Raw genomic sequence first — 13556 nt, forward strand, 5'->3', positions numbered from 1 at the left:
AAAAGATTAGAAGAACGAAAAATAATTAATGAGCTGAGGGTTAGTCAATGAAGGTCCTACGTTTTGCGCGTCAGCTTTTATATATATAATTGATTAGTAATTTTAATCATTGTGCAAATAAACCTTGATATATTAGTGGCCAATGAGATTAGACTTAGAAGCAATTATATTATTTGCATCTGAAAGAAAATATTTGCGGTGAATAAAATTAAATATAAAAACAATTGAATATTCTGCTTCTAAAAGCAATTATAAGAATTGAATGATCATGTATCTCTAGATGTTATGTTTTTCCTTATAGTGTATTATAAACCTTGCTGTGATAACCAAGAAGAAAAGGGAAAAATAACTGACATGTTGTTCGGCCTACTGTGACACATTTTGATACTCTTATTATATGCTTGGGAAATTCTAGCATGACTCCGTATCATACTTTTACCTGTGTGGGAGCCATTAGATGGGGCTGTACACAGGCCCTATGGGTATACACAGTTGTCACGCGTGGTTACTATGACATGGAGTCATGATTTATGCTTACATCTTTACGTACATGTCTGTCAAACATATTTACATGACCCGGTACCATCTATATATATATATATATATAAACTCGACTACATGACAATAAATAGGGTTAGAAAAGTAAATGTAATAATTTTATTGGGTTTGAAAGGTCATCTAATATCTATCTATCTATCTATCTATCTATATAAAGCTGAATACGATATAATAAATAGTGGCACAATTGTAAATGTATATACCATTAGGATTAAATTGGTATATGCATATAAATTATTAAATGCTTAATAATTTTAATCTTCTACGTAATTAGTAATTAAAAGAAAAATCAATCGATATGCAATAAGCGTGTTCAAATATTGACTACTTTCAAAATCGTAAAAGATAAATCTATCTAAAAAATTTTATAAGTATGAATTTGCAAGCATAAGTTTTATTATAATAGATAATTTGCATTTTTTTTGTTGCAAAATACGTGAAAATTATCTATTACAATTTTTAAGAGTTATGCAATATGTTTTTTGTAATATTATTTTATTTGTCCATATTAGGTATTATAATTCACTTCGAGATATTCTTAATTTGTTATTATATACACTAATATTTGAAAATTTTCAATTTAAGAATATATGATGTCAAATTATAAAAATTCCCGTAAAAATAACCACTCTAGCAGAAAATCCATGCATAGCATGGGCAAAAAACTAATATCTTATATATAACAAATACATTTTAAGAATATTAATTGACACATTAATTGCGGCCATTGATACTCCATGTCTACTATGTAACATGCACGTGTTCATCATTGCGCACTGTGCAACTCTCATTTATATTGTAGGCAACCTCCTCTCTGGTGTTGAACTAATGATGCTTTTATAACCGTAGCATACGAACGACTGTCCACCAAGAAAGCAGAAGGCAGAGCACAAATAAAACCAGCATGCAAAATGGGCCTAGTTTTAATATTTATGGCTAATAAGAATGCTAGATTAGGGATCACGAGATGTCCTTAGTGAGGTCAGCCTGCTTCTTGTTTGAACTTCGGCTTGACTGTGACCATAAAGTCATGAGATATTTCTAATGAGTTTAAATTTTTATTTTCTTTCAGCTAATTTATGTACATTTTCATTTTGTTCTTTACTTCTTTCATTGAATTTAGGCCTACTTAAACATTACTGTCACGATAATTTCCCCATTTTCGTACAACACTTGGATGATTATGTAGTTCAAATGAATTATTTGGGTTCCTAAATTATATGAATTTTGAAGGAGATTTACCTGAATTTTTAATTAAATACTCAATTACATCTCACAACTAATTTTATCAATTACGCAATAAACTTTTCCATTAAACCCACACTTAATATTTTTTTCGCTCGAGAACCCACACTTGATATTGTCTGCATGATAGTTGTCCTTGTCCATGTAGCAACCTTTCTTCTAATACGACAAATCGATAATATACCCTTTTTCATTTTTTTGAGATAAATGATTGTTGGCCGCGTACGGCAGAAAAAAAAACAAACAAACATAATCTGCATTGTCAGCACCCTATTTTGGTCCACCGGCTCTAGGACATGACATCAGCTCCCGATTGATACATGTTATCAATATAAAACATTATTATTTCTTTTTTGTCAAAAGAGAAATCAGTAAACCTAAGAATCGTCGTTCTTGAAAACTTTTGATTTCAAAGTCTATGACTTTGTGCCACTTCATTAACGTACAAAGTAATGTCCACCGCAAGCAAAAGCCAAATGTACAAATCAGGGCATTGCCCTGCCCACATTAATGATCCACAAACTACAATGAGTTTTTTTCCCTGCTTTTTTACTTCTAATTCTAATATTTTGTTGATCTGTACCGAAATTGCTCAGTGTGGCTAAAGTAAAGTTTCTTTCATATTCTTCGTTTTCTCTTTATCCTCTATAGGCATCATGTCGAACAAAACTTTTTTAAATTTTAGAGCTAACTCAATATTTTGAATCTAATATTCTTTTAATATGGCTTAGATTAAGTTACGCAAATAAAAAACCTAGACATTGTTTAAAAGTATTTCAGCGACATAAATAATTGATATTTTCAATTTTTTTTTTGCAACAAGCTGCGTAATATATGATATATATAAAAATAAGTCTTCGATAATAATTAATCCTACTCAACATGGGTGTAACTAGCTAGTATTAAGAAAATCGCTTCTAGCTAGTTCGCATAACACCATTAAGCAAGAGCGCGTGTCGATGCAACGAGTCACGCATGCATCTAGCTCGCATTGATCATGCGAGTGCATACATTATTTTTGGGTGATTCAAATGCATACATTATTATTTGCTTCAAATAATAACGAAAATTAACCCAAAAATCTCTCATCTTAAATCAAGAGCATGTCGTTGCACGCTCTTGCTTGGTAATCAAGAGGCATTCCATGTTTGATACTTACTGGGACTACCCATGCTCCTTTATTAGGTATTAAAATTTATATTTCATTGTACTATGCTATGAGTCTCCTTTGTAACCGGTAAAAAAATTTTAAAAAAAGGGCCAGCTAACACTTCCTTCCCCATTCCGCTATATATATATCCAATTACTAGCTACTGAATATTAGTATAGCAATCCTCCTGCAGCTCCTTGTCACTTTCTCAATTACCAAGTTGCTTACGCAGAACTATAATTCATTCACAAAACCAGAACGTGAAAATTCGCGCACATGGTTAGCTGGCAATCTGAGGAGGCACTTGAGAGCAACTGCTTGAACCCACTCGACCCAGACGAGTTCAGGCGCCAAGGCCACATGATCATCGACTTCCTTGCTGATTACTACAAGACCATCGAGGACCATCCGGTATGTAGTCAGGTCAAACCAGGCTACCTCTCGAACGCCCTACCTAGGTCGCCCCCACACATGCCTGAGCCACTTGAGACGATTATCGACGATATTCACAAGCACATTCTTCCCGGATTGACTCACTGGCAGAGCCCGAACTTCTTCGGCTATTACCAGATTAATGCCAGCACTGCAGGCATTTTGGGGGAGATACTGTGCAACGGTCTAGGTGTGTTGGCCTTCAGCTGGTTCGCGTCCCCAGCAGCCACCGAGCTCGAGAGCCTCATGATGGAGTGGCTCGGGGAAATGCTGAAGCTCCCGAGGCCGTTCTTGTTCTCTGGAGGCGGTGGAGGTGTCATTCATGGAAACACCTGCGAGGCCATCATTTGCACTCTAGCTGCGGCTCGAGACAAAGTTCTGCGAGAGATCGGGGAGGAAAACATCACCAAGTTGGTTGTTTATTGTTCGGACCAAACGCATTGCTCCTTCAAAAAGGCTGCGAAAATTGTGGGCATAAACGCACAAAATATTAGAGCGATCGACACAACCAAGGTGACGGAATTCGGGATGTGCCCGAGCTCTTTGAAGCAGGCTATTGTGATGGATATTAAAGTGGGGCTTGTGCCGCTGTACCTTTGTGCAACCGTCGGGACAACCGCGACCTCTGCCATCGACCCGGTCATGGAGCTGTGCAGGGTTGCAAAGGAGCACAATGTGTGGGTCCACGTTGATGCTGCATACGCCGGTGCGGCGTGCATATGCCCAGAGTACAGGGGTCTAATCGACGGGGTTGAGTTGGCGAACTCGTTGAGCTTCAATGCCCACAAGTGGCTCCTCACTTGGCTAGACTGCTGCTGCGTCTGGGTCAAAGACTCAGCTCTCCTCAGGCAGGCCCTATAATCTCAGGCTGAGTACCTCAGAAACAAGCCCTCCGAGTCGAAGGAGGTCATCGACTACAAAGACTGGCAGATTTCCCTTAGCAGAAGGTTCAGGGCTCTCAAGCTGTGGCTCGTCCTGCGGAGCCACGGCGTGGCCAACCTCAGGAAACACATCCAGAGCCATGTGAGGCTCGCAAAGCTCTTCGAGGAGCTAGTGGGGGAAGATGACCGCTTTGAGGTCGTGTGCAAGAGGAACTTCGCTCTAGTCTGCTTCCGAATCTCACCATCTGCGCTCAGCAAGCATGGACTGTCGACCGGGTACTTATCTGGTGATGCCTCCATTGATAATGGTCATATTAAAAATGGGCACACAGTCAAAGAACCGGTAACTTCTACTGCTAATATAAACGATGTGAATAAGAGGTTGCTGGAGCGGATCAATGGGACGGGTCGGGTTCTCATGACACATGCAGTGGTAGGTGGGGTGTACGTGATAAGGTTCGCAGTCGGCGCGACCCTCGTCAAGGAGAGGCACGTGCGCTCGGCTTGGAAGCTCGTACAAGGCCATGCAGATGCTATATTAAGTGATCGTCCTTGATTATGAATTCTAATAAAAATTGCAATTTTTCCTATTTCCTGGAAAACTTGCAGTTGCATGCATGCATGAATAATTGATAGTACGTATAAATAAGGCTGTCTCGCTTATTAATAAATTATTATTATTATTATTATTATTATTATTATTATTCCCAATTTAGATTTCTGATTTGCTAGCCGAGCTGGCTGATCTCGGAAAGGTCCTTGTACTTTTACTTGAGTATATTCCGCGCCCTGTCGCAGATTTATCTTTTTATTAATTTTTTCCTTTATTGTTATAGTTTGTGTAATAACCAATATAAATAGAGTATAATTGAAATTAATGATAAAACTATTTATGTGCAACACTTGTGAACTCTCGATTGATACTAAATGATTCAAATTTTCAAAAGAATGTACTAATTAATATTTCATACGGTAAGAAAGCCAATATTTATCCGCGTTAATCTTAAATTGAGTATGATCATAATAGAATACTATTTCTTCTTCTCTGCAATCTTCTAATCCGATTGCTTCTTTGCTGCACATTCTTCCATTCCTTTTCCTCTAATAGGTATAACAATACTCTTATCAGAACCAAGCTAGGCTGGTAGGCTCACTTGACGCATGTGTACCTGTGATCAAAGCGAATGGCCAATATACATTTTACGTACCTAATTTGGACCAAACTAATTCGGACCATATAGCTCAAAACAGTCTGGCTTTCAAGCCCTAATAAATTTGAAAAACGACTGGTGAGATTATTAGGGAAATTATCCCAATCAGACTGCAGGTCCATCATAGGACCAAATTTAGAGAATAATATAAAGGTGGAGTGAACCTGTGATCAAAGCGAATGGCCGATATACATTTTACGTACCTGTGATCAAAGCGAAATGGCCGATATGCATTTTCCGTACCTAATTTGGACCATATAGCTCAAAACCGTCTGGCTTTCAATTCGCGATAACTTTTTTTTTTCATAAACTCAAAGCGTAAGAATAAATAAAATTAATTTAATATATAAAGTAATTTTTTTTGGTGACTGAATATAAAATATCTATTATTTTGAGAATAATAGTTTTAGAAGAAAAAGATACAATTGTCAAATATGTGCTCTATATACTATCATTTAGAAGAAAAGAAGGAATAGCTGGTACAATAATTACTAACTAGGTATAGACTCGCTTGTTGCACGGTTATTAATTAATTATATATATCATTTATCAAGAAAACTTTTATTTTTCAAGAAATTATTTAGTACTTATTTAACGAAAGGAAGAAGTTGATTATATTTCAAGAAAGTATGTAATATTTATTTTCAATTTTTTAAATTCAATAATTGAGTTCCATAATTCAAAATAAAATAATTGAAAAATGCATACAACGACCATTATAAATCAACGGATGAATTTATTCCGATAAAAACTCCATATGTTGTGCATGAACATATCGTGCATCTTGTATTCTCGGGTTTCAACACATTCTAAGAATTTCTTTGCAAGTTAATAAGTGATTGAAAGCATAGCAAATGCATTAAAAGTTCTATCATCATACAATTCATTCAACCAAAGTTAGCATATAAATAAATTTTTATATATATATATGAAACAAAATTCACGACAGTTGAATTCATGGTTTTCTGCTTTGCTAATTAGCGGCTTGCGGAAATTTTCAATAAGTTCTCATGACCATTGAGCATGCAATAATCAAAAATGAAAAAGTAAGTTTATAGAATAAGACATTACACTTACTAAGCAAAAAAAAGAATAAGACATTACACTTGGAAACACACGAGCTGGGCTGGGAAGTGCAGCAAAAATAAATGTATTATTATTAGGAGAGGAAAGTAGAGGAGATAAACGACGGAGAGATCTACCGAATGATTGAAGATATTTTTCGCATGCATGTATCAGCTATATGCTATTCGGAAAATGTGTTGGACTCCTTTTGGTATTCTAAACATATCTAAAGTATACATAAAATTATTATCACATATATCTTGTAATATTAAGTTACCCTCATTTCTCAAGATAATAATATGCGGCAACCGGCATTAATGTGCGGCTGTCTCTAGTAAATGAAGGGTCATACTAGACATATATATTGTCAAACGTTGAATTAATGTTTTAACGATATTAATGTAAGAAGTGCATGCCGGGCCATGAAAAATTCTATTTTTGCAACCTTTTGTATGGTAAAAGACCAAGCTGATGCTATATTTATTTATTTATATTATAACGGAGGTTCATAGATATAGCATAAAAGAACGGAAAATTAAATTAAAGCGCACATGTAATTATACTAACGAGAATAAAATTCGAAACCTCTTGATTCCTAAACATAAGTGTGCTACACCGCGACGCATTCCCATGCATCTCAAGGCGAAGCTATTTTAAGTAGTCGTCTAACCAATCCTGATTAAACTTGGAGTGTTTGCACCATAAATTCAGTGCTGTCACATATATAGACCCATACCAAATTCAAAACATATATATATATATATATATATATATATTAAATGAGTCAGCCTGTGATACCCCGGCAAAGTTAGGTGTACCGCTACCCTACGGATGTGGTTCGATAAAAAAAAATGCTTATACTTATGACATGTGGGATGGTTTTAATTATTAATTTTTTGTAATAAGTTTTAGTTATTATAGTTTATTATAAAACAACCATTTGGACATGTCTAATTTACGAAAAGGACCTGGCAAAAAAAAAGAAAAGATTAGCTGGTTTTCCTCTTTCTTTGTTTGGTTACATTTTCGGTCAAATATATAATCTTTGGTAGGACTTTTTTTTCTGGCAAGAAAAAAGGACTTATTTTGAAATAGGGGGAAAAAAAAGAAAGGCTTTGAACGAGTAGATAGAGGAGAGGGACCGTTAGCATGCCACGTTTCTCGCCGGCGAGAAGATATTATGTGTGATGAATAAACCACGTGATACTCTATCACTATAAATATTAAAAATCTATGTTTATCAATAATAATTTTTTTATAATAGTTCTAAAAATAACAAAAAAAATTAATGATTTTTTATTGACTTGTGATATTGCCATGCAATATACCCATTACTTATAATACTTTCTCGTTGCCAACTGTTACATTAATAAAATCAGACATTGTTGGTGGATTTAACATATTTATTAATTTAAAATCGAAAGATTCTCATTTCTATTCTCATCAATAATTGAATATTCATTATCCTTTTTATATTCCTTTCCCTAAAATTTTTTTGAGTGATTCCTTCCCCTCAGTTTTACTAATCCAATATACTTCACTTATAATTAGAAGAAAACAAAAAAGAAAAAGCAAACATTTGAGCACGTTGTTGAGGTTACTTTAAAAAAAGAAGGGATTTTAACCTAAAAAAGCACATACCATTTAAAAATTCCATAATTTAGCACGAACTTTTAAAATTTTCTAAAAAAATAAAGTTTCAAAATCTTCACATATCTAGCACGCCGTTTTCTTCCATCCAAACCCCCCTGTCAAATGCCTACGTGGCTGTTACATTTGTTACTGCTAGCCGATATCCTCCACGTAATATCCACAAATTTTCTAATCTAGCACGTACTTTAATTTTTTTTTCTAAAAATGAACATCATTTAAATCCTTCCCTAATTTAGCATGTTGTCATCTTCCGTCCATTCTCCGCCGTGAATTGCTTACGTGGACATTAAATTTGACTAGTTGGCTGTTAATTGCCACGTGTAACCACCCCATTAGCAGCCCATTTTCTTTTTTTCTTCAACTCTTCCCCTCTTCTTCCTCATCCCCCGTTCTTCCTCTTCCCATCTCCTGTTCTTTCTCATCCCCATGAGTAGCAACCGTAGTAGCTCAGGGAGGCCCGATAGGGACTGGATAGTAGCAACACAATAGCTTAGTAGTAAGAAGAGAGGCATGGATCACCCCCAGCAGCAGTAGCAAGTAGGGGAGGGGCCTAGAGCATCAGCAGCAACAATGAGATGGTGATGTCAACGATGAAGGTGATGGCTTTGGGGGAGGAGATAGAATGAAGATGATGGTGATGTAGATGGCAAAGAAAGAAATATAGGAGGCCATAAAGGCGATGTAATGTAGAAGGCTACATAGGAGATGTAGAATGCTATGGAGAAGATGTAGAATGCTATGGAAAGAAGGGAAAGAAGATGTAGAATGCTATGGAAAGAAGAGAAAGAAGAAGTAGCAAAAGACAAGAGATGGTGATGTCGATGATGAAGCTGATAGCTTCGGGGGTAGAAGATGGAGGAGAAAGGCAGGTGACGGAGGTCGGAGGAGTGACGGGAGTCGAGAGAGGGCAGAGGATGAAGATGGTGATAGCCATGGAGCCGGAAGGAAGGTGCAAAGGAGCAGTGGTAGCAGTAGACTGAGCTTGGGAGGGGCTTGGACAATAGCCTAACAACCACGGGGCTCGAGGGAGGGCAGCGCAGCGTTGACGAGTAATGGGGAGCTAAAAAGCTCGAGGAGAAGCATAGCCATAGTACGGTAGGGAGTAGAGGACAACACTAGCGACTTATGGAGCTCGAGGGAGTGTGACAGCAGCATAGTGGCTTCAGGGGAACCAAGTGACAGCGAAAATAGAGAATAGGGAGCTGAAGGAGGAGATGAAGCTGATGGTGATTGCAAAGGAAGGAGTAGGATGGTTTTCCTCGCCTATGGTTGTTTTCGCTCTATATCTTTTAATCGAACTATTTCTAGTTATTTTTCTGACAATTTCTGTTATGCTCCCAATAAAATTGCATTCGCGGCACCATTGTGGATTGGTTCAAGTAGTTCAGCGCTTATTCCGCTTAAGAAAGATTTCGAGTTCAAGTCTTTGTGAATGCAGAAAGTCCATGCTGGGGGAGTATTATCCTTCAGTGGGCCGACTCGACGCAATTGAATTAGTCGGTGTCTAATTAGCCTTTCGAATATTAGGGTTCAGATTGAAAAAAGTTACATTCGCTCGAACTTTTTTTTTTGTGAATTTACAGTAATATGATGCTGCCTGGCTTTGCATATTATCGTTGATCAACGATAATGGGTTTTTGAATTAAGAGCTTTTCTAGGGATTATATTTGCATTGAGAACATATATTTTATCCATCGAAGAATGGGGTCAATTGTGTAATATCACGTTATATATCTCTTACACACAATATCTTCTTCCATTTCTCGTGCCTTGATTTTCATGTTGATATGGAGTTTCTTTTTGTGATATATTTTTAAAAATCTATACATTTTTTAGTAGAAAACGGGACATCAAAGTTAAACTAAGCTAGAAATACTGAAAACTTATAATTAATTGATCAACCCTTATAAACTTGTGACACATGCCATAAAATACACTCATTACATATAAGTCTTTCTTGAAAAACGAAAGTCGCATTAATGAAAATCGATTCCAAGCCGCCTAAGTTCAAATTTGACGACTTATACCATCTACACTAAGGTGGCATTGGATAAAATAAGTGCTTAGAAATTAAGAACTTAATTAGTTAAGAGATGAAGTATATAAGAAGAAGGGATATTTGATAAGGATGATGAAATATTTTTTGAGGAGTTAAAGACATCAATAAGAGAAGAATGAGTTATTCGATTAAATCAAATATTTTGACTTAACTCATTAAGTGATTTTTTTACTTACTGAGTAAGCAACTTTAGGGGGCGTTTGATTTCAGAGTTAAAGTAACTTTGATTTTGATTTTGATTTTGATTGTGGAAAATGACAAATGAGATTGTATTATAAATTTGACTTGGGAAATGTGTGTTTTTGTTGTGTAGTGGGTAGAGTTAAAATCAAAATCATGATTTTAAAATCATTTCCACAAATCAAACAATTCTCACCTCTCATTTTTCCTGATCTCTCACTTTCATTTTCCTTTGTAATTAACCTTTAAACACTTATTTTTTTGTGTAAATCCAGGTATCCGAAAGTCCAATTGGACTTCAATTAATCCAATCGCCTTGAGTCGATCCATTAAGGAGTAAAGCTCTACCAGCATGGATTTTCTATATTCACAAGGTCTCAAACCCGAAACCTTACTTAAGCAGAACACTTAGTTGATTAAGTTAAAACAAACATACCCTAAACTCCCTTTCTCAAGATATTCTAGCTTTGATTCTCATAAAAAGAATTTAATTCTATTGTCATTTTATTTTATTTTCCCTAACCAAACCTACAATCAAAAATAAAAAATAACAATAAAACTCCGACACGTTATTCCGCTCTCTTTTGCCCATTTAATTCTCTTGCACGGTTATTCAGCAAAATGCTCTTACATGGTTATATCTTTCCGTGCATGTGTCTCTGTTACATGAAAAGGTTACGAGTATCATTTTAAAACATGAATACCTAAAGAGAAAAAGTGGGTTCACCCTAGCAAGCCGATCCGTGCAGAAATTGCCTTCACGAAACACATCGCGCAATGACTTCCAACTTCTCTCAAAGCCTTCCGAGAATATTCCTGAGCAGACCTCGGAGCTTTTGGGGCACAACATCGTCTTCACAAGGCCCAGAGACCTAGATTTTAGGCCCATGCTGGTTGCAGCTTCCATGTATGCTTTGCACTTGTAGCTTCCATACACGGCTGGCTTGATAACTTCTCTCATTGATGTCTAGGATTCTTATAACCGGTCCCAAAGAAACCGAGCTAAGACGGGAAAAACACTCAGCTTAAGCACTGTCATAAGCAAGCTCGACTAATGAGATGAGTCAAGGTGGTGGAAGTTGTGTGCTTGCAGGAGCCCGATGAATAAAATTCACCAGTAGTCCTTGCATGAACAGCTTCCGTCCCTGAAATGGTGAAACCGGCTCCGATCCCTCATCACAATCTCTCTATTGTAGACCTTTGACACTAGCTTGATCGCCAAATGACAATCTCCACATACCCTCAGATTCTTCACTACCCTTATGGGGGTCCCCTGAGGTGTGTTAATGAGCATAAACGCGACTGCAATTTTCTCGCTGTGATAAGACACAGCGTATTCCTTCTCCTCCTCCTCTATGTCCGCCAGCACATTCGCCGTGTGAGGGACATAGCCCTCCAATCTCAATAGCCTCACCATCTCTGCGAGCTTCCCGTATATCGCCTCACTTTGTGGGTGGGACCTATCACCCATGGTGAACTCGTGAACGCGATTCCCCAGCTCAACAAGGCTATGTCCTGGAGATTTCCTCACTCCTTCGCTGAGCATCTGTCTCCTCACTCTCTGCACATCGGTCCACCGATGCTCCGATGCATAGAGGTTGGACAGCAAGACATAGTCCCCGCTGTGTTTGGGTTCTAACTGAAGGAGTCGGGCCCGTACTACCTCTGCCAAATCCAACTCCCCGTGAAGCGTGCATGCCGCCAAAAGTGTTCTCCAGATCACTGCATTGGGCTGCACCGGCATGCTCTCGATGAACCTTAGGGCTCTTTGCACCAAGCCCGCCCTTCCCAACAGATCAACCATACAACCATAGTGCTCGATCCGTGGGACGATCCCATGTTCCTCCTTCATCTTCCTGAAGTAGTTGAAACCCTCATCCACCATCCCACAGTGACTGCAAGCATAAAGAACTCCTACATAGGTGATCTCGGTCGGGCTCAATCCTTCCATCTCCAGTCCTTTGAATAGCAAAATTGCTTCCTTGCCAAACCCATTAACCGCCAGCCCAACAATCAGAGACGTCCAAGAGACCACATTCCTCTTCCCCATCTCATCAAACGCCCGATGCGCGTCGTGGACGGTTCCGCACTTGGCATAGAGGTCCAAAAGGGCGTTGTTTGCGTGCATGTTCTCAGTTAGACCGGCCTTGATCATGTAAACATGTAGCCTCCTGCCAAGAGCCAGAGCCCCAAGCTCAGCACAAGCAGTTAATAGGCTCACCACAGTGAATCCATCCGGCTCGACCCCCTCAGGACCCATGTCCCTGAAGAGCGTCAGAGCCTCACTGGGCCGCCCATTGACGGCGAACCCATTAATCACAGTGTTCCAAGCCACGAGGTCTCTCTCAGCCATAACCCCGAACACTTTGTGCGCGCTCTCAGCCTGTCCGCAGGACGCATACATATGGACCAGACTGTTCTGGACGTACACCAGCGAGTCGAACCCACTCTTCGCCACAGTCGAGTGGACGACTTCGCCTTCCCTGATTGCCGCAAGCTTGGCGATTGCTTTGAGCAGGAAAGGGTAAGTGTGGGTGTCAGGTTCGATGCTGGATGCCCGCATTCGGCAGTGCAGCTCGATCGCTGGGCCGGGACTTTCACTCTCGGCGTAGCCCCTGATCATGGTGTTCCAGGTGAAGACGTTGTAGTGGTGTGCCTGGGAGAAGACCGCGCAGGCATAGGACATCGGAGCAGACACAGAGACAATGTGGAAGATGAGATGCTTCGCGAGGTGGGGGCTGGCAGGGGAGGCGCCGTGCCTGAGAGAGAAGGCGTGAACCTGCTTGAGCTTGGAGAGGGAGGTGGCGCAGAGCTGGAGCAGAGAGATGCATCTGTCGTCAATGGAAGGGGCCGGCGAGAAGTTTTGGGCGGTGGAGGGGAGGCGATTAGTGGGCATAGGTACATGTCTGTGTTGGGGATTCGATTTCTTCCTCTTGAGCAGTCGTTGCTACTGGCGGAAGCTCTCGTCTTTCATGGGGTTGCTAATTTGCCTTGCTGTTGGAGAAGAACTAGCAACGGTTGCGCGTCGCTGTATATAAACCACGCGCCAGTGAGTGGCGGTTAATCGATTTCAAATTGACCGTTGGTTTCGTTTACGGCTTCAAGGGGTTATTGTTCGTTGA

General features: G+C 39.0%; 1 protein-coding gene and 1 pseudogene across 1 annotated transcript; one reads left to right on the top strand and one right to left on the bottom strand.

Annotated features, from left to right (window-relative positions):
- Positions 1-2979: 2979 nt before the first annotated feature.
- Positions 2980-5155, top strand: LOC116194978 (annotated as a pseudogene).
- Positions 5156-10982: 5827 nt separating this feature from the next.
- LOC116192982 (pentatricopeptide repeat-containing protein At4g21065) lies at positions 10983-13556 on the bottom strand. Its single transcript, XM_031521697.1, has one exon. It carries the CDS (start codon positions 13328-13330, stop codon positions 11546-11548), a length of 1785 nt encoding a protein of 594 aa, XP_031377557.1. The 5' UTR covers positions 13331-13556; the 3' UTR covers positions 10983-11545.

This window comes from Punica granatum, chromosome 1, assembly GCF_007655135.1.
Source record: "Punica granatum isolate Tunisia-2019 chromosome 1, ASM765513v2, whole genome shotgun sequence".
Taxonomy (NCBI): Eukaryota; Viridiplantae; Streptophyta; class Magnoliopsida; order Myrtales; family Lythraceae; genus Punica; species Punica granatum.

Coding starts and splice junctions, on each gene's coding strand:
- LOC116192982 (XM_031521697.1), bottom strand. CDS start 13,330: ATGCCCACTAATCGCCTCCCCTCCACCGCCCAAAACTTCTCGCCGGCC.